The 21,869-nt window shown below is 45.2% G+C and overlaps 1 protein-coding gene across 1 annotated transcript in view; it reads right to left on the reverse strand.

Annotated features, from left to right (window-relative positions):
• Positions 1-14,339, reverse strand: part of XPO6 (exportin 6) — a 113,251-nt gene extending 98,912 nt beyond the window's left edge. The window contains exon 1 of the mRNA XM_059896570.1: positions 13,715-14,339. Within this exon, the coding sequence (XP_059752553.1) occupies positions 13,715-13,717 (3 nt within the window). The 5' untranslated portion in view covers positions 13,718-14,339. The remainder of the gene's footprint in view (positions 1-13,714) is intronic.
• Positions 14,340-21,869: the final 7,530 nt, after the last annotated feature.

Below are 21,869 nucleotides of genomic sequence, written 5' to 3' on the forward strand. Positions count from 1 at the left end.
TGGGATCTAGTTCCCTGACCGGGGATCGAACCCAGGCCCCCTCACTGGGAGCACGGAGTCTTATCTGCTGCGCCACAGGGAAGTCCCCCACAATCCAAGAATTTTATACCTAGCCAAGACATCCTTCAAATATAAAGGGAGAGAGACATTCTTAATTCACCAAATAAGGCACCGTTTCTTAAAACTGACAACAAGATCTAGCTAACAGGGAAATGAATCCAAAAATTCAGATATGGAAAGACCATAGTTAAAAGAACTAGTGGGGGACATTTGAATCCCTTAAAATGTAAAACTAAGACTAAATACTGAGGGAGTTATGGTTATAGAGCAGACTATAAATGCTCTAAAGACACTGACAAAGTAAAATAACAAGAGTGAGGAGGGAAAAGGGGAAGGAGTACAAATTTTCTTATTTTTCCTATTATGAAGTTCATTGATACTGCCTAGAACTGAAACATGGAATATATTTATTTATTAAAAATGATGCCATCTTGTTTGTAGAGACGTGGATGGATCTAGAGACTGTCATACAGAGTGAAGTCAGAAAAACAAATATCGTATATTAACACATATATGTGGAACCTAGAAAAATGGTACAGATGAACTGGTTTGCAGGGCAGAAATAGAGACACAGATGTAGAGAACAAACGTATGGACACCAAGGGGGGAAAGTGGCAGGGGGGGGTTGGTGGTGGGATGAACTGGAAGATTGGGATTGACATATATACACTAATATGTATAAAATAGATAACTAATAAGAGCCTGCTGTATAAAAAAATAAATAAAATTTTAAAATTAAATAAAATTAAAAAAATTTTTTTTTAAGTATATGATGGCTTTAGAAGGTACGAGGCGGCTTTCGGAACGGTGCCAGCCATGGGTGCCAGGCATGAATGCAATGTGGCTTTAGATGGCTTCTGGTGGACAGTTGTGTACCAAAGGGATGAGAACCGCTGCTGGGGTCTTAAAGCACAAGCTTAATGCTGTATCCATGGGCAAACAGGCACTATGCAGGAAGTTAAGTACTATGTAGGCACTAAGCTGAAAGTTGAAGGGGTGGACTTGAATCCTTGACCTGTCCGGGCCAACTTTTTGATCCTGGGTACATGTTTTTATCCATGGATGGCTTGCTTGGGGTGCAAATTTTGGAGATCTTTTATATAAAGGTGTCAAGAGAGGTACTGGCTACAGCGCAGGGAGCAAGAAGCTTTAAGCAAAGGCAAATGTGTTACCCTGAAGATTTCAAGGGCATTTATGACAGCAGTCATGCATCTTAACAGTTGACAGGCAGCTGGATGGATGCTCATGGGATAGGAGAGGAAACAACTTTAAATTTTTTTTAAAGCCTATTTTGTTTATTGGCCATGCTGCACAGCATGTAGGATCTTAGTTCCCCCACCAGGGATTGAACCCGTGTCCCCTGCAGTGGAAGCGCAGAGCCCTAACCACTGGACCAGCAGGGAATTCTCCAACTTTGAATTTTAATAAATATTTATGAACCAAAAAATAAATAAATAAATAAAGTATATGATGCCGTCTTGGGACTTCCCTGGTGGTCCAGTGGTTAAGACTCCACGCTTCCAATGCTGGGGATGTGGATTCGGTCCCTGGTCGGGGAACTAAGATCCCACATGCCTGTGCGGCATGGCCAAAAAAAAAATTGATGCCGTCTTCATATGGTTTTCATAATCTTTTTCCTTAACCTATGGGGATTTATCAAGAGCTAATAATTATTGTGGCAAAGATTATTTGAAATCTGACAACTTATTTTTCAGTTTCACTTGTTTATTTTTCTGCTATTAAATTCAAGTGAGGGGCTTCCCTGGTGGCGAAGTGGTTGAGAATCCGCCTACCAATCCAGGGGACATGGGTTTGATCCCTGGTCCGGGAAGATCCCACATGCGGCGGAGCAGCTAAGCCCGTGCATCACAACTACTGAGCCTGTGCTCTAGAGCCCGCGAGCCACAACTACTGAGCCCACATGCTGCAACTACTGAAGCCCGCGCACCTAGAGCCCGTGCTCCGCAACAAGAGAAGCCACCTCAATGAGAAGCCCGCGCACCTCAACAAAGAGTAGCCTCCACTCACTGCAACTAGAGAAAGCCCGTGCGCAGCAACAAAGACCCAACACAGCCAAAAATAAATAAATAAAATAAATGTTTAAAATAAATAAATAATACAATAAAATAAATTAATAAATTCAAGTAGACGGAGAGACCTCAAGAGCACTGTGCTCAGTGAAACAAAATCAATGTCAAAAGGTTACGGCCTGCAGATTACATTTACACTACTCTCAAAATGACAGAACTGTAGAGATGAAGAACAGATTAGTGGTTGCTAGGAGAGAGGAAGGAGGGCTACAAATAGAAAGAGTATTAGGAAAAAAATACTCAGGCATGAGTTAGACCTTCAGCGGTGATGGGACAGCTCTGTACCTTGACTGTGGTGGTAGTTACATGAATCAATACATGGAATAAATTGCATAGAGCCAAACACACACATGAATGCAGGTCAAAAAATGGTGAAAACTGAATAAGGTCTGTAGTCTAGTCAACAAATGACATGTACTAATGTCAATTTCCTGGTTTTGGTATTGCACACAGCTATGTAAGGTGTTACCGTTGGGGGAATCTGGGTGAAGGGTACAACAGGAATCCTTGCACTCATTTTGCAACTTCCTGTAAGTATATAAATATTTCAAAAAGTATGTTTTTTTTTTAATGCAAAGAATAGTAAATTGATTTTTATTTTAAAACTAGCATGACCCAAAAAATCAGCATCACAACTTCTTTAATACGAGTACTTATTTTAGATATCTATCCTCCTTATCTCATAGACAAATAGAAACAAAGATATATGGATTGTTAATCATAGTTCAGGGTAGAAGGATTTAGGGGATTTCTTTTTTTGCCATGTTCTTTGTATTGATACCTTTTGATACTGCTTGATTTTTAATGAGCATACATAATTTTTATAAAAATTATCCAATTGTTAATCTAAAAAAAAACCTGATCTATCCCAGGTCTGATTATTAGCCAATTTAAAAACTAATGACTTCCCCCCCAAACTGCATTTAACTCATGAAATACCTTTACCTTTTCAAGGAGTCTGAGATCAGAGATATTTTTCATTATAACCTTCATATAAAACAGCAGCAGACTGTTCTGATGTAAATTAACTACTGCGTATGCTAAGCCTAATGGGCTTAACTGAACTGAAATACATAAAGAAGCCAAGCAACCTTCCTCTCTGTTGCCCTGTAACGTGGTCCAGCTACCACTCTGCCCTCGAGTCACATTTTTTCTATTCTATCACATTAGAGCATATGCAGAAATATCTATTTTCTCGTTTGTTATCAGTGAACTTTTACCATCTTGCCCTTTCCATTACCAGGTGTAAATTATGCAAGTTTTAAGGTTAGATGACTAAATGTACTGTTTTTCCTGGGACAATATACCCAGTTGGGCTACATTTCAAGTAACGTTTGTCATCAGCAAACTTTTACCATCTTGCCCTTTCTATTATGAAAGGTAAATTATGCAAGTTTTAAGGCTAGATGGCTAGATGTACTGTTTTTCCTGGGACAATATACTCACTTGGGTTACATCTGAAGTAAATATACCTATGTAAATGTGCACAGGCTTAAGAAGAAACCTAGTGCTACAGAAAAAACATGGGCTGTGCGTTTAGAATCTTGGGTCAGCATCCCATCTCTATCAACTTGCTATGTAACTTTAAACAAGCTACTTATATTACCCTCCCTGAGCCTCGGGGTCCTCATCTTCCTCAACTGTAAAATGGGAACAGACAGTAATACCTACCTTGCAGCGTGGCTGTAAGAGATGAAATGAGGTACTGTCTGTAGTATACATGAGGGCCCCTAAACAACGGCTAACACAAGAGTGTAATTATGAAACACTCACAGACCTTTTTTCTCCCTCTGAGCCCCAGCTTCCTTCCCTTCCCATTAGCCTCTTTCACCTCCCTCACTTCTCTCTGCCTTGTGGGTTTCCTCAGGTACATCCACAGCTCTCACTTCACCCCACCCCCACTCCCACTTGTTCCCCAGCAGTCCTCCCAGAAGCAATCAGTTTTTGGAGCCTCACAGGAAGTGTACCATCTGCACAGCATTTGTTCTAACAACGCCTCTTGCTTACCTGCTCCCCACCTCCACCTGCCCAGGGCAAAAGTGCTGCTATCTGAGCTTGCTGGCTGCATGGCTTTCGGGAAAACAAGGTGTTTACTATATTCATACTCTATTTCAAGCTTACTATACTCTCTAAATGCTGCTACTAGCATTTACTAACCTCAAGGGCATACCTTGACCTTCTTGGATTTGTTTTCATACCTCTTTTTTTTTTGGGGGGGGGGGGCCGCACACCACACAGCTTGTGGGATCTTAGTTCCCCGACCAGGGATCGAACCCAGGTCCTTGGCAGCAAACGCAGCGTCTTAACCACTGGACCACCAGGGAATTCCCATCACACCTGACCCTTTCAATTACCTAAATATCTGTTGAATGCTTAAGGGGCACTGGAAATGTAAAGAAGACTGAGATTCATTCTGATATGGGCTCATAAAGAGAAAGAACTAATTCTCTCCACTCCCAGGCTTGGAGGGGGAGGAAAGGAGAGGAAGCCAAGGAAAGGATGGAGGAGGTTCACATTTTGCTCTTCAAACTTCTGAATTATTTGATACTTACTACAAGAATGTAGCCTTGTAATTCTTATATAATAAAAAACAAATAAATCAAAATTATAAAAGCAAAAAAAAAAAAACCTAACTATAATCAAAAATGAGAAACGTTAAACTAGTGGCTGGAAAGCCTCAAAGACATCACGTTCATGGTAGGTAAGGTCTCAAAAAGAAGAAAAGGACATTCAAGCAGAGGAACAGCACTGAACAAAGACAGAGACGTACGAAAGCGTACTCGGTGTTCTGGGAATGACAAGTGGCTTGCTGTGGCTAGAGAACAAGATATAATTTGAGAAGTCTTGAAATGATATTTCGAATGAATCACTTTAAGCATTTAATAAATCATCTTCTCCTTACTGAGAGGAGTAAAAGAGAAATTGTGAAAATCCAGGACCCATGTGCTTTCCAATACTCTGCTGTGATAAAAACTTGGTCTCTGACAACACTGGGGACCCTCTGCTCGAAATAATTTGGGGTCAAGTGACATGACCACATCTGAGTTCCATGAGGTAGCTCTGGAAGGAATACAGAAAAAAGATGGACTGGTGGAGGAAGAACCTGGAAGCTGTCAAGACACCAACCATGAAAGCAATAGATGACAATGGCCTGACCAAAATGGAGGGAATGGAGGGAAAGGCCGAGGTCAGGACACAAATAAGTTAGCTGCAGCATCAACAGGTCTACAAGTGGAGGACTGACGGCAAAGAGGACGCTAAAGATGACTCAGGTTTATCACTTGAGTGTCCAGTGAATAAGATCATTAAGAGAACTAGGGCATGGGGGAGGAGGCACTAACCTAAGGGGAAGATGATGGATTTGGTTTAGACACGTTTAATTTGATGTCTACAGGACACTCCGGTGGATATCCAAGGCTGGAGAGGGTGGTTGAGTTCTCATTGGTACACAGGCCATAGCTGAAGCCATAAGAAAGAAGATCGGGCTTCCCTAGTGGCACAGTGGTTAAGAATCCACCTGCCAATGCAGGGGACACGGGTTCGAGCCCTGGTCCCGGAATATCCCACATGCCGCGGAGCAGCTGGGCCCGTGAGCCACAATTACTGAGCCTGCGCTCCGCAACGAGAGAGGCCGCGATAGTGAGAGGCCCGTGCACTGCGATGAAGAGTGGCCCCCACTTGCCACAACTGGAGAAAGCCCTCACACAGAAACGAAGACCCAACACAGCCATAAATAAATAAATAAATAAAATTTAAAAAAAAAAAAGAGAGATAAGCAAAACATTCTCTCTATAAATTTGATCTTTAAAAAAAAAAAAAAAAAGAAAAGAAAGAAGATCAAGGGAGACTGAACCAAGAGTTATATCATGGAAGCCAAGGGAACCAAGAAAAAGTGTTTCAGGGGGTGCGGGTAAAGGAACCAGTGTTTGCCAACAGCCAAAAGATGGCATAAGGACTGAAAAGAGGCTATTTATGCATTCACTGTACTACGCCAACTTATGTAAGGAACTTGAGCATCCGTAGATTTTGGTGTATGCAGGGGCTCCTGGAACCAAGCCCCCGTGGATACCGAGGGATGACTGTATATACTGGAGTCAGCACACAGCGGTCACTGGTGATCTTGAAAAGTAGTGAAGACAAACAATCAGTCTGCAGTGGGTTGCACAACAAACCACTGGTGGAGAGGAAAAGGGAGGATGAAAAAGAAGCAGAAAGTAACAGCTACACATTCAGGAATTCCCTCCCTCTTCACCCCAGCCGGTGCAGTCACGTCTCCCTTGACTTGGACACATATGTCAACAATCCAACTACCTAAAAGTTGTCAAGATCCTTGTCCTGCCCAATGCCAATTACCTTCATCTCAACACAGCAGCATCTGCCTCCCTACCTACAGACAGAGCCAAATCCCTTATTTTATCGGCACATGGACCGTCTCCTGTCATCTCCCTGTCAGTTTCTTTACCTGTCATCTCTTCCATTCCTACCAAATCCAACCACCAATTAATTAAAATTTCCTACTATTCCCAATCACCAGTTTAGAGGCTTCCAAAATCAGCTTGAGCTCCTCCCTTTTCTTCATCCCTTGAATCTGGAATCAGTCAGTTTTAAGTGATGACTCTCTTGGTCAAGTCTTCCTCTCCACTCCTAACTCCAAATCCAAGAACAGGCCTTTATCACATCCACACAGGCATGGTGTCCTATCTGGTTTCCCACACCAATCTAACCTGCACACAGTAGATGGATTAATGTTCCTTTAAGGAAAAATCAGCCAAAAAACAAAGCCAAACTCCCTTGAGTAGTACTGGAGGCCCTCCATAACCCAGCCCTTAACTGCTTTTATAAGCTTTCTCCCCAACTACTTCTTCACAAAAATCTCCACCATTGCCAAACCAGTCTATTATAGATCCTTTCTTAACGCTACACATTTAGTTACACCCTTCTCTTCTGAAATACACCCTCTGTGCAAGTTCTATTTACTCCCTTTTTCTAAAGGTCTTGAACACCCAAGACCTCCACAGCATTCCTAACTACAATGTAACTGTCTACCATGCCAGGAATTGTTCTAGACTCTCGCGATACATCAGTGAACAGAGCAAAGCTTTAGGGGTTAATATTTTAGCACAAAGAGATAACAAAAAATAGATTTCATAAATAACATTAACCATGTAAAAGGTTTAAAAGTGTAAATGCTACAAAAAGTAAAGCAGGATGTGAAGGACTGGGAGTTCTGAGATGGGATTACAACTTTAAACAGGGTGGTAAGCACTGGCCTCACCGGAAGATGACTCTTGAGAAGGCCTGAAGAAGGTCCCGCTGGTCAGAGAGATCTAGGGGAAAGTGCAGTCCAAGCAGCGGCAACAGCCAGGCCAAAGCCCTGAGGCAGGCACACACCTGGAGCATCTGAAGGACCGCAAGGAGGCCAGGGTAGTTGAAGAGTGAGCCAAGGGGAGAGTAGCAGGAGATGGGTTCAGAGTGTAACCATGGGCCAGAATATGGAGGGCAGAGTAGGCCATGGATGCGCATGTGGGCCACTGTGGCCTTCGCTCTAAGTGAGATGAGGAGCCATGGGAACAAAACAAAGACATGATCTGCCTTAGATTTTTCAAAGGATCACTGAGGCTACTGTGTTAAAACAGTCTATCATGGAACAAGGTCAGAAGCTAGGAGAACAGTTAGGAGGCAACTGCAGTAATTCAGGCAAGAGATGATGAAGGCCTAAACTAGAGAGACAGCAGTGGAGGGAACAAGAAGTGATAAAATCCTGGCTACATTTCGAGGGTAGAAAACAATCAGCCTTCCTGATACGGACCAGACGTGGGATATGAGAGAAAGAAAAGTCAAGGATGACTCCAAGTTTTTGCCACAAGCAACTAGAAGGATGGAGCTGCCCCCAACTGAGAAAGAGAAGACTGTGGGTAGAAAAGAATTAAGGGGAAAGTCGGGAGTTGGGTTTTAGACAGGTTACATTTGACATGCCTGACAAACAAGCTTGCATGTCAAGTAGGCAGCTGGATACATGAGAACTGCGGCTCAGGAGGGAGGTCTGGCCTGGGAGCTAACTAGGTCTGAGGCCTAGAGCACTCCAGCTGTTCAAAGATCAGTGCGATGAGGAAGAAATATCCAGTAAGATGGCGGAAAACCAAAAGCACATTTTAGTGTCCTGGAGGCCAGGTGAAGAAAGACTTTAACAGAAGGGGGAGTATTCAACATGTCCAATGCTACTGACAGATTGACTAAGATGAGAACTAACCCCTGCGTTCAACAGCAGCGGGGTGGGACCTTGACAAGTGAGCTTGGGAGAGAATGGAAGGTGAGGAATTAAAGACCACTCCTTCCTGGAGTTTTGTTGCAAAGAGGAACAAGGAAATGGGGCAGCAGCTGGCCAGGAAAGTAGGAATAAAGGTATTCACGATGAGAAAAAATAGCATGTTTGTGTACTGTGCGTATATATGCACATAAAGCCCTACAAAGTCCTAAGCACTCAACAATTGTTAATTCCTTCTTTCACTTCCACCCCTGACACCTATTATTTTCTATTATCTTTATTGATTTATATCTAATCTTTGTAACTATCTGCAAACTTTCAATTAGAAGGCCCTTTTTTTCCGTGTCCAACTGTCAAACTCTTCCTAACCCTTCAAGACTCAAATATTCCTCCTGGGAAATCTTCCCTGTTCCCTGTCCTCAGGTATGCCACCTTTGCATCAATGCATTCTTCTACTATGGTCACCCTTACCACAGCCTCTCATAATTACCAGAATATATGCCCCATTTCCTCAATAAACTGACTTCTAGAGGGCAAGGACAATATTATCCCTCCTGGGGTGAAAGTGTAACAGTTGAGAGCACTGACTCTTGAGGCAGACTGCCTGGCTCTGAATGCCAGTCCCGCCACTTGGTTGCTGTGTGAGCGTGAGAAGCTGCCTAACCATTCTGGGCCTTGAATGTTCTCATCTATAAAATGGGAAATAAGAACTTCCCTGGTGGCACAGTGGTTAAGAATCCGCCTGCCAACGCAGGGGACACGGGTTCGAGCCCTGGTCTGGGAAGATCCCACATGCCACAGAGCAACTAAGCCTGTGCACCACAACTACGGAGCCTGCGCTCTAGAGCCCGAGTGCCACAACTACTGAAGCCTGCGCGCCTAGAGCCCGTGCTCTGCAACAAGAGAAGCCACCGCAATGAGAAGCCCGTGCACCGCAAGGAAGAGTAGCCTCCGCTCGCCGCAACCAGAGAAAGACCGAGCGCAGCTATGAAGACCCAATGCAGCCAAAGATAAAGAAAAAAAAAAAAAGAAAAGAAAAGAAAATGGGAAATAACAATAGCCTCTGCCTCCTGGAATTGTTTGAAAGAGTAAATGAGTTAACATATGTAAACTCATTAGCCTGGCATATGCTAAGCCCTATAAATACAGACTCTTTAACATATTGTATCCACAGTACCTGGGATTTTAAGCTTGATGAGGGAAGTCAATAAACAAATGAATAAACTGAGGCACTCAAAAGCTCTGGCCTATTGTACAGAATTACTTCTCTGTACCACATTAATAGTGCTTTGGGGGTCTGCTTAGCAGGTAATTTTATCATTTGAACCATGTCATCTACTAATTTTTTCAAAAGCTGTTCAAGTCATTTCTGGATATTTACTTGTCTCCCAGACAACCTCTAATGCCTTGATTGCCACAGAGACCCTCTGAGCACCGCTGAACCTTTCCCTGCCATCTCCCTCCCCCACCACAGCTTCTTTACGCCTCCTGCCCCGGTGCACAATCCAACACAGTTGCTGAACTAACGGAAGACACACCAACTGAGTGGCCAAATTTAAGGTCTGATCTTCCCTGCATTACAGGGACCATTCATGGAACGTGACAGTCAAAAATAAGAAGGTAGGGCTTCCCTGGTGGCTCCATGGTTAAGAATCCACCTGCCAATGCAGGGGACACAGGTTTGAGCCTTGGTCCAGGAAGATCCCAACATATCGCAGAGCAACTAAGCCCGTGCGCCACAACTACTGAGCATGCGCTCTGGAGCCCGCGAGCCACAACTACTGAGGCCCATGCACCTAGCTAGAGCCCGTGCTCCCCAACAAGAGAAGCCACAGCAATGAGAAGCCCGCGCACCGCAAAGAAGAGTTGCCCCTGCTCGCCGCAACTAGAGAAAGCCCATGCACAGCAACAAAGACCCAACACAGCCAAAAATAAAATAAATTAATTAAAAAGAAAAATGAGAAGGCGGACTTCCCTGCTGGTCCAGTGGTTAAGACTCAGCACTTCCACTGCAGGGGGCACAGGTTCAATCCCTGGTGGGGAACTAAGAGCCCACATGCCTCGTGGCATGGCCAAACATAATAAAAATATAGAGTTCAAAAATGAGAAGACTTTGTAACCAAAGCAATCTTCTAAGCAACTAAAAAAGAAAAAAAAGTGCTAATTTAAGTAAGGGTTCAATTTTGCACAAAATTTCCATAATAAGCAAAGCTCATTTGATATTAAGTAACAACTTTTCAGAGAAGTAGTGGTAACCTCTAAGATGTTACATCACTTGAGAACTCATGGGAATTCAACCCAAAATGATGATTTAATCAAATGTAGTTACAGTTTAACTGTTCTAGGAATTCTGTACTGCAACTACAAATCTTTTTTAACTAGTTCTAAATTTGCAGGTCAAAATCCCTCCTCCTAGAGGGACAGTTTAAAGGAAATTCCCATGCTCCCCAGCCCTCATCACTATCTCAGAACCAAATAAAATATAGTTGGATGACATTCCCAACCAACTTCCACGTGAGGAAGCACCTGTACCTCAAGGAGCACAGGCTTTGGAGAAGAGCACCTTGGACCCAAATGCCAGCTCCACCACTTGTTAAACAGGTATCCTACACCAGGTCTGTTCATCTCCTCCTCTGGTAGTAATGGCAATAAGGTAACCAACCTAGCAGTGTTCGTGTGCTTAACTGATACTGAGTGACTGAAAGAAAAACCAAATAAATGAAAAACAGCTAGCTTAGTGTAGATACTTAATAAATGGTAGTTCTATCATATTACACCATTTTCATCTTATTAGCGAGTTGAAGTTTTAAAAAGAAGATATTACAAAGGCCCAAACTTACCTGCCAACTCTTTAAAGGCTCTTTAAAGTAAAAATGGTAAGTCAGTAAGAAACAGAAAAAAGTTCCTGGAATAAAGAACTGTGATCCCAGGCAAAAGACCCTCCTCCGGTAAGACACAAATCAGGCAATGGCTTCCTTGCATTCAGGGACAAGGCCTGCCCCATCCACACCCCTGAACCTGGGACACCTACAGATGAACCCCCTGGTGTCAGTACTGCAAAAAGGACGTAATTTGACAGTCCTATTCACTTTACATCCGCTGTGGTCACCCACTGTGTGCTAAAATAAGTGAGGGATAGGTTACAGAAAACTTGACTCAAAACTTACCTCAGAAAAAATTGTAAATGGTAATCATGAAGTCAACTACTACTACTTTACAATTAATTGCTCAAAGGTGGTCATTTTCATAACACTCTCCTGACTGCCAATTAAAATGAAACCTGAATACAAGAGTGCTTGGCCAGCTTAAGTTGATAAACAATAAAATTCTGTCCAAAGGTTCTAAAGCAACGTTGTCAGCTACCCGAGGGGAGGTACGTGTCTGTCTTGTTTACCTGACATTCGCTAGAGCCTCGAATATAGTGGCTACTTAAAATTCATTAAAAGATTTGTACACCCATGTTCACAGCAGCATTACTCACAACAGCCAAAAGGTGGAAGTAATCCAAGTGTCCATCAACAGATGATTGGATAAACAAAATGTGGTCTACACACACAATGGAATATTATTCAGTCTTAAAAAGGAAGGAAATCCTGACAGATGCTATAACACGGATGAACCTCGCAGACATTTTGCTAAGTGAAATAAGCCAGTCACAAAAAGACAAAAACTGTACAATTCCATTTATATGAGGGACCTAGAGTAGTTAAATTCAGAGAGACAGAAAGTAGAATAGTGGTCACTAGGGGACAGGGAAGAAGGGAATGAGAGTTACTGTTTAATGGGTACAGTTTCAGTTTTACAAGATGAAAATAGTTCTGGGGATGGACGCACACAAAGTGCATGTACTTAATGCTACTGAACTATACACTTAAAAATGGTTAAAATGGTAAACATTATATTACGTATATTTTACCACCATTTAAAAAAAATTCATTGAAAGAATCAATGAAGGATTACTGAATACTACTTTCATCATTCACTAAATATTATACCTCATACCTTTAGATTATTCATTAGAAAATCCCTGTCTCCACATTTTATAGCTGAGGAAACTGGGACTCAGAGAGCTTAACTGATCTGCCACTATCCTACATACAGTATCTATTATACAGTGCTGCTTGGCATTAATGGTGCATTTTATCTGACTGGTTGTAAGCCCCACAAAGGCAAGGGCTACGCCTTAGGTCTTCTTTCTCTGCCCAGAACCTAACACATAACCCACAGGCCCCTTGAAACTTCTGAAAACCCCACTGGCCTGAACAAGCTATATTACAGATGTCACTGCATCCCCTTCTCTACTGAACCATTAGTGTGGAAGGTGTAAAATGGGCAACCTTAAGAACACTTCTGTAACTGGAGGTGGTCAAACACAGGCCAGGCAACCAGCCCCTGTGGGCTTACTATGTACCAAAAGCTGGGGCAGATAAAAGTTCAGACAATTTCATCTTTGAGAGAATTGAGTCTACTGCAATAGACAATTACAATAAGACAAATGCTTAAAAACAGATGTGACTGCACAAACCTAAGGGAGTACTGACAGTGCCTTTGGGTCTGGAAAATGTGGAATGTTATCTTCAGAAGTGGCTTCTGAACTAGATCTAGAAAGATGAAGAGTTCTCCAGGCACTACCAGGGAAAAGGCCAGAGCGTGTAGCAAAAAGAAAGGCAGAACGGGTGTCAAAAGAATAGGACAGTTCCTGACTTCTAGTTCCTATATCTAAGTAAGTAACCTCTGAAAACCACAAACCCTCTCAGCTGCCCCCTATATAAACCTACAGCAAGACTCCCTCCAGCTCTGTGAAGTGTATTCTGTCAAATAGGAGCTCTGAAATCAGACTGCCTGGGTTCAAATCTTGCCACTGTTACTTAAGAGTGACCTTGAGCTGGGTAATTAGTTGCTCTGTGCCTCAGTGTCCCCACTTCAGAACACAGGGCTGGTGTGCTAATTAAATAACACATGTCAATCACTTTAGCACAGCGCCTGGCACATAGTAAGCCCTCAATAAATAAATGATAGCTACCATCATGATGAGCTGCTACAATGTAAGCGAGGCAAACACCAGATGCAAGGGTTGTGTCCGCTCCGCGTCCAGGTCCCTCCCAGTTCTGAGCGATCCCGAGGGGCGGGGGGGATGGGAGCTCAGAGCCCGGCTGCAAACCCTGCACGCATGTGTCACTGTCGGGCTCGGCACGCGCCTCTCCCCGCCCTGGGGAGAAGCGATGGCTCAGCAGTCCCGGGCCCGCTCCCACCGCTCAGACCCGGCACCCGGGAGAGAAGGGGCTCCGACCCCACTTACCATGCTGGCCGGGGAAGAGGGCGGCTCAGGTGAGCTAGCTCTCGGGCTTCGGACACGTCCCGCTCGCACAGTTCAGGTCATGGTCCCGGCAGGCTCGGGAAGTCCCCCACCCATGCAAAGACAACCGCCTCCCCACCCGGGCCCCGCGGGGACCCTCTATAAAGAGCGCGGCCCCCCGGCCCGCCTCATCGGGGACCCCCGGAACAATTCATCCAGACCCACCCACCCCTCCGCAAGGAAACTGAAAAAGCAGGAAATGGGGCTCGGAGGCCGGCGAGGAGAGCAGCGGCTCGGGGCCCCCCGCCCGGGCCCGACCCCCAATGGGAGGCTCCGGGCCCAGGCAGGGGCTCCCCGGCCCCCGCGTTCAGAAGCGGCGGTGGGCCCGACCCCGAGGCTGAAGGGGCCTCGGCGGCGCAGCCCGAGCGGGCGGCTCAAGGGAAAGGCCCGAGGGCCCGAGCTATCCTTGCCGCCCTAGCCCACACGGCCGCCGCCGCCGCCGCCCCCCGGAGCATCCCTGCGCACGCCCGCTCCAGAGCTGCCCGCTCGCGCCGCGCAACCGCCCCCAACCAACAGCCCCAACGCGCCGGAAGTGGCGAGTGCCCGGCGCGGCCCCACGGCGCGGCCGCCGGGCTGCGGCGCTGGAACCGGACCAATCCGGAATCGAGCGGGCGGAGGCCGGGGGCGGGGGGGGGGGGCGCGGGGCGGGGCCGCACCTGACGGCTCCCTCTGGCCCCGCCCCCATTCGGCCCCGCCCCGCGCCCGGCGCCCTCCGCCAGTCCACGCGGGCCGGCGGCCATGTTGGTAAAGGGTACCGGACCTGCCACCTTGGTAAAGTGGCGATTTCTCTTTCGTTTCCTGCGCTCATTCATTCCCCATATCTTCATGGAGCGCCTTCTGCGTGCCCAGCACCCGGCTAGAAGTCGGCGGCACGCAGCCTCTGCCCTTGTGGAACTTACATCCATTCAGCCCACACATTTTAGCCCTGCCGTGGACCTGGCGCCGCTGTGGGTGCTAGGACTAGTGTAGTAAACAAGACTACTGTAGTCTTTGCCCTCAAGGAGGCAGATAAGCAGCAAGTAGAGAGCAAGTGAATAAATTAATTGTAAGAAACGAGAAGTGCTGTGACTGAAATGAACGCAACAAACACGCAGGGTCCCGAGATAGAAAATGGAAGGGAGGGATGGAAATGTAAACTGAGGCCTGAAGGATGAAGTCAGTAGCGGGAAGCGTGATCAAAGTCGAAGGAACAGCAACTGCAGAGGATCTCAGAGGGCAAAGGTGTGTTGGGTTCCTGTTCCTTTCCTCCAACCACTTTACTTGTGAAAGTGCTGAGTTTAAGAAACATAAGCGAGAAACAATCCCAGGCAGCAGAGGTGCTGCTACTGTGCATAGGCTGGATAGCAAATCTGTATAGTGGCTTTCAAACTCCAGCATGAACCAGAATCACCTGGAGGACCTGTTGAAACACTGATTGCCGTTCCCCACTCCTAGAGCTTCTAATCAGTAGAAGCTCATGATTTACATTTCTAACAAGTTCCCAGGTGATGCTTATGCTGCAGGATCACCCTTGGAGAACTGCTGATATAACTCACGGCTACAGAAACCAACCGCTTTCGTTTATTCTTTCATCAAATATTGTTGCCCACTAAGTGACAACCACTGTTCCAAGGATTCAGTGCTGAGCAAAACAGACACACTTGGGCCCTTATGGAATAGAGAAACAAATTATTTTAAAAGTATTACAAAATAAGTCGGGCTTCCCTGGTGGCGCAGTGGTTAAGAATCCGCCTGCCAGTGCAGGGGACAAGGGTTCAAGCCCTGGTCCGGGAAGTTCCCACATGCCGCGGAGCAACGAAGCCCCTGCGCCACAACTACTGAGCCTGCACTCTACAGCCGGCGAGCCACAACTACGGAAGCCCACGTGCCTAGAGCACGTGCTCCGCAACAAGAAAAGCCACCGCAATGAGAAGCCCACGCTCTCCGCAACTAGAGAAAGCAGGCACGCAGCAAGGAAGACCCAACGCAGCCAAAAATAAATTAATAAAATAAATAAATTAATTTAAAAAATAATAATAAGTCATCACTTACAATTGTGATAAGAGCATTAAAGTAAAATACAAACCACTTGAGAGTTAATAGCCAAGGGATCTAAGCTAATCTTGGAGGTTGGTATGGAGAGGCAGTCAGGAAGTGACATTTATTTAGCTGTGGCCTGGATGACATGTTGTAGTTTGCTAGGCAAAGACAGGGGACATAGAATCTCCTAGGCAGCATAAGCTGCATGTACAAGAGAAGCCACCTCAGAAGATAAACAGGGACTTCCCTGGTGGCCCAGTGGTTAAGACTCCGGAGAGTGCCACAACTAAGAACGGGTGCAGCCAAATAAATATATAATATTTTTTTTAAAAAAGATAAACAGATGAATCAGGATCGATGCCAAGTGACTTGTCCTTTCTTGGCTCAGTTTAGTGATGAGCAAAGGCTTTAGGATGAGACAGATTTGAAGTGGGAAACTCTTACCGCTAGCTGAGGTATATTGAGCAGGGGACTATAGAAGTCTTAATTTTCTCACCATGTAATTGGATGAAATAACAGAAAGTCAACTCACCCTCAATAAGAGTTATGCCTTTGGCTCGCATAACTCCCATGACTGGACAACCAGAAATAAGTCAGCATCAGGCTGGGAGTGATGGGAGCCCTGGATCCATTCCTCTAGGATTTTCTTGGCTCTGCGATCCTCCATGTATCAGCCGTGTCCTCAAGATGGCTGCCAGGGCCAGCCAGGGCCACAAAATTCCCTGTTCACATCCAGCAAGAGAGAGCACCTTTTCTCATGTCCTATCTCATGGCAGTAAGCTTTATCCTACCGGTCCTAATTGACCCAGGCCTGCCCATCCCTGAACTAGCCATGTGGAGGAAGATGGAATTGCTATAATTGACTTAAAGAATCCTCCCCTGGATTTGTTGGAGTCACCACACATCCATCATACCTCCATTGCCAGGCTAGAGTGAAGATTAAATTTAATGTACACAAAACATCTAGCACATAAGGCATGCAATAAATCACAGCTATTATTAATTTTACTCCAGGGATTTTGTCCAAGTCAACTAAATAACATTCTGTTATTAATATTAATCTCAGGCCTGTCTATTCCAAAAAAAGATTTAAGGCTGCTATTGCTTTTTGTTGGCACTGCAGGGATGGCCCCCATCCATCTCCTCCTGCCCATTCCTGTTGCTACTGCCTTGGTCTCATTCATTCAGTTATTTGTTCAACATTCAATGAGTTAGTATTAACTTTCTGCTAGACCTTTTGCAAAACCTAGGAGTTCCAAAATGAATAAGATTCAGGCAAATTGTTCACTGCCTCGTGGTGGAAACAGCCACCCAAAATTACAGTATAGTGTGAGAGGTGCTATAACAGAGGTGTGTACAAGCCTTCTAGCTATGGCAGGGGGAGTAGTTGGGAGGCTAAACAGAAATTGTAACATTTTAGTTGGGTCTTGCGGGATAAATAGAAGTTCACCTGACTGCTGCAGTGTCCCCAACTCCTCTTCCCACTCCAAGCTGTCTTGTACTGTGCCAAGACTCTTTCCACTGCAAGTGACAAAGTTGGGACTCTAGAGTTGGAATTCTAACTATCATATGGAAAAAAGGGACTATATTGTCTCTGGGAGAGATCCAAATGGTCGCATGCATTTTAGACATGGCTGGATTCTGGATCTGAAGTGATGTCATAGAACTCAGTTTTTCTCCATTTCTTGGTTCTGCTTCCTTGGTTATGGCGGTCCACATGGTGGGCTCTACATACCCAGGCTTTATCTTCTCCCAGGTTGAAGCCTGGTAGAGAAGAGAGTATACCTCTTCTACAAATGTTCCAGGAATATAATCCCATTGGCTTTCATTGGATCGCTCCTGAACCAATCACTGCAACCAGGGGGAATATGGTGCTCTGATTGGCTGGACCTTGGTCACATGCTCCATCCCAAGCTCCACAATAGCTCTTTCAATGGCCAAGATCTCTCTGAGCCCCACCACAATTCTACCAGGCTGTTAGAAGCTGGAGAATTCTCCCATTTTGCAGATGAAGAAACATGTTAGTTTCTCAAAAGACATAGGTGTTAACAGTAGCACTCAATATGGACTTAATGAAAGAAGGGAAAAAAGGGTGAGTGTCTGGCACCCTCTATAGGTGATGGGAACACACTCTCTCTAACCTGTCATTCAAGGCCTTTGACAGTCTTTGAAACTCTGTAACCAGAGTCTCTGGGTTGAGTCTTTACTCTGCCTCTTACTAGTTGTGTGGCCTTGAACAAGTCACTTAAACTCTCTGTACCTCAGTTTCCTCATCCATCAAATGGGAACAACACCAGTACCTAACTGTCTGGGTAGGTACCTGTGTCAGTCAGTTTCTATCAAGAAACTCTAATTCAGATTTGAAGAATTGACAAAGGGGTGTTTCAAAAGGGGTTTAAGGAAACCGTACAAAGGATAATGCAATACCCCAGGTCTAGTAACAGCAGGACTACTAGTACCCCTAGGCCTAAAGGGGCTAGAGGAGGAATGGTTGCCAGAATCTGGCAAGGGAGAATCATGTGAGAGCAGCTGAAGGAAGCATCCAGCCAAGGTGATCCTGCAGGGAGGAAGCCAGTGGGATAAATACACTGACCTCACTCTCTTCCCTCCCTCTCTCTCCTGCTGGGGCTCCCCATTGCATAAATCCAACTAGGAGCCAGAGACCAAGGGAGGCTGGTGATACAGTTCATAGAGGCCAACCTCCTGGGCCCAGGGTTAGGTAGAGAAGGGGAGATGGAAGAGACCCAGCAGAGCACCATGAAGTATTTAGAACTATGTCTGGCATATTAAAAGATTTTCAACCATTTTAGTTATTAATTACTATCTCCATCCTAGCTCCATTCCTCCTTTCAATCTCCTCTCTCTCACCTAGCCAGAATCCTCATGGCTCCTGGAAAACAGCAGCCTCTTTCATGTCTCTGAGCCTATGCTTAGGTTGTTCGACCTCTTGGAATGACATTTTCCTAATCCCTTTTCCTTCCTTTCAAAATCCTACTCATCCCAAAGGCCAAACTCACATGTCTCCTACCAAGTGTCCTCCTCCTGTGGAATAAAGGGCAGTTAATAAACAGTCATTAATATGATATCGGAGAAATAGTGTCTGAAGACTTAACTAGTTGTAACATCCACCGGAAATATCCAACAGGAATCATCCATGGGTACAGCATCATGGGGGACAGACCCCTAGTGTCCAGCAATATCTGCCCCTGTTCTCTTCCAAGTACAGAGGAGGTTTACATGTCCCTATTCCTTACAGTTGGGTAGGATGATGCCAACTGAGTAGAAGTGACCCATGTCACTTCTGGGCCAGAGCATTTCCTTGCCTGGGCAATTCCCTTCCATTCTGCTCTCCCCTGCCATAGTGAACCCTGAGGCACCATGTTGAAATTGTGGTACCATGAAATGAGTGACTACATGGGACAGAACCCCTTCCAGACCCACACCAGACCAGCAGAACAAGCAATAAATAAATTTTGTGTTTTGAGGCACTGAGATTTTGAGGTAGTTTGTTACTGCAGCATAACCTGGCCTTTCCTGACTGGTACACATGACCATGTGTGTAAAGATGAGCCCCCTCTGAATCATATCTGTCAGTATTCTCAGGCTTATGTAGTCCCCTGCCCTTGAACCTGGGCTGGCCCTGGGAATTCAATTCTGACCAATGAATTGGAGTGGAAGGGAGCATGACTTCCAAAGTTAGATCTTAGAAAGCTTATAGCTTTTGCCCAGGTTTCATGGAATATTCCCTCTGGGGCAAGTCAGCCACCATGTAAGAAATCCAATTACGTAAGAATGCCATGCTGTGAGGAAATTCTGGCTAGCCACATGGAAAGACGGTGGGAAGAAAGAGAGTGTTGCCTGACCAGCTTTCATCCATGACAGCTGGCCCAGTGGAGGCACCAGCCATGTGAGGGAAGAGGCCATCTTGGATGGTTGAGCCCAGTCATGACTTGGGAAGACTCCAGGCCCAGCACTTGTCTGACTACAACTGCATGAAAGACCCCAAATGAGAACCACCCAGCTAGGCCTGGTCAATCTGCAGAACTGTGACAGATAATAAGTTGTCGTTTTAAGTTATTAGGTTTTGGGAGACAAAAATACATACCCAGAACCTGCAACAATCCATAACCAGAACACTATAGGAAGGGTCTGCCCTTTAAGGGAACCCATAAGGAGCCATCACAGCTCCTTTCTTGTAGGACTATGAAAAACCAATTGTCCACAACCCCAATCAACCACTGGGCGATCCCTTGACAGAAGACCTGGCTAATTGTCTGTTGACTGTGTCCTTAAAAGACAGAAAGTGCCTGAGGCTCACATCATGCAAGATCAAGACCACCCAACCTCAAGACACACCCAGGCCTCCTACAGCTTCACTGAGCCCCTGGCAACCTTCAGATCAGAGACCCTCCAGCTCAAGCCCAACCCCCGCCTCCACCTTCACCGTTAGCTAGTTGTTGAGATGGATTTCTGTTGACCTGGCAAACTTTGGGAGAATGAAGCAGGGCATATATATTATTAATAGAAAAAAATCTGCGAAGTTGCAATACCTCAATTCTGAAGAGTGTGTTTAAGAGTTATTTTTACCTAAATTATTTCCCAAACAACATCTAAATTTAGGAAATCCATAAATAATTACTTTTTTAATGGCTAACGAAAATGGTGAGGGTAATAAAAGATCATAGATGGTTCCAAAAATATGGTGCCGACAAAAGAGAAGATGAGCCCTGGTCTGTGGACAAATGAATACAAATTGAGTGCAAAATATCTTTATTTTATATGCAGATGAGACCTAATGGGAAAAAATGTAAAATGCAGAAAATTAAAAGGACACCTTATGGGAATTCCCTGGCGGTCCAGTGGTTAGGACTCCAGGCTTTCACTGCTGATGGCATGGGTTTGATTGCTGGTCAGGGAACTAAGATCCCACAAGCTGTGCGGTGCTCTGGCCAAAAAAAAAAAAATTTTTTTTTAATTTAAAAAAGAAAAGGGTGATTTATTATGAAGCAGACAACAAAGAGGAAATAAATCTAGGGCTGTAATGAAGGAAGATATAAAAAGAGAAATTAAGTGATGTAGCTACAATATAATCAAAAGTCTTTTTTTTATAAATTTATTTTTGGCTGCGTTGGGTCTTTGTTGCTGTGCGCGGGGTTTCTCTAGTTGCGGCGAGCGAGGGCTACTCCTTGTTGTGGTGCTCGGGCTTCTCATAGCGGTGGCTTCTCTTGTTGCGGAGCACAGGCTCTAGGCATGCGGGCTTCAGTGGTTGTGGCATGCGGGCTTCAGTGGTTGTAGCACGTGGGCTTCAGTAGTAGTGGCACTCGGGCTCCGTAGTTGTGGCTCGTGGGCTCTAGAGTGCAGGCTCAGTAGTTGTGGCGCACGGGCTTAGTTGCTCTGTGGCACGTGGGACCGTCCCAGACCAGGGCTTGAACCCGTGTCCCCTGCATTGGCAGGCGGATTCTTAACCACTGCGCCACCAGGGAAGTCCCTATAATCAAAAGTCTTATATGCAGGTGTAACCCAGGTGTCAGCTGTGTCTTTGTCCTCTGGCTCCTGTGTGCTCTGCTTTTTGCTTTACATCAACCTGGATGCAAAACCCAAAACATCTTCAAATTTCCCAAAACAATTGACTCACACCAAAGCAGCGTTTCCAATGGGGGTGCGACTGGCCGTGTGTGAGAAACATCTCACCAGTTAGCATGATCCTGGCCACCGAGACAGTAATGACCATGCCCTCACTCCCAGCAGTCACTGTGACCAGTAAAAACAGCCCACATGTTTCTAATGCTGCTGGGGCAGTGCCATCCTCAACAGAGTAACCGTGTACCAAAGCAACAGGGACCCATCTTTACTAAAGATTTCATAAGGATACAGAAGAGGAGACTTACATCACACATCCCATTGCAAACAACCTAAAACCCTCATTCACACTCTCTGCTTTTTCTACAATCCTTCATCAGCAAAACTGCTACTGGCTCATTTTTTCTTTAGCCCATCATCTCTCATAGTGCCTGGCAGTCTAGTTCATTTCTCTCCCTGCAGAATTTCATTCCAAATCTCAAGTTTCTCTCCTCATTAT

This window comes from Balaenoptera ricei, chromosome 15 (genome assembly GCF_028023285.1).
Source record: "Balaenoptera ricei isolate mBalRic1 chromosome 15, mBalRic1.hap2, whole genome shotgun sequence".
Classification (NCBI taxonomy): domain Eukaryota; kingdom Metazoa; phylum Chordata; class Mammalia; order Artiodactyla; family Balaenopteridae; genus Balaenoptera; species Balaenoptera ricei.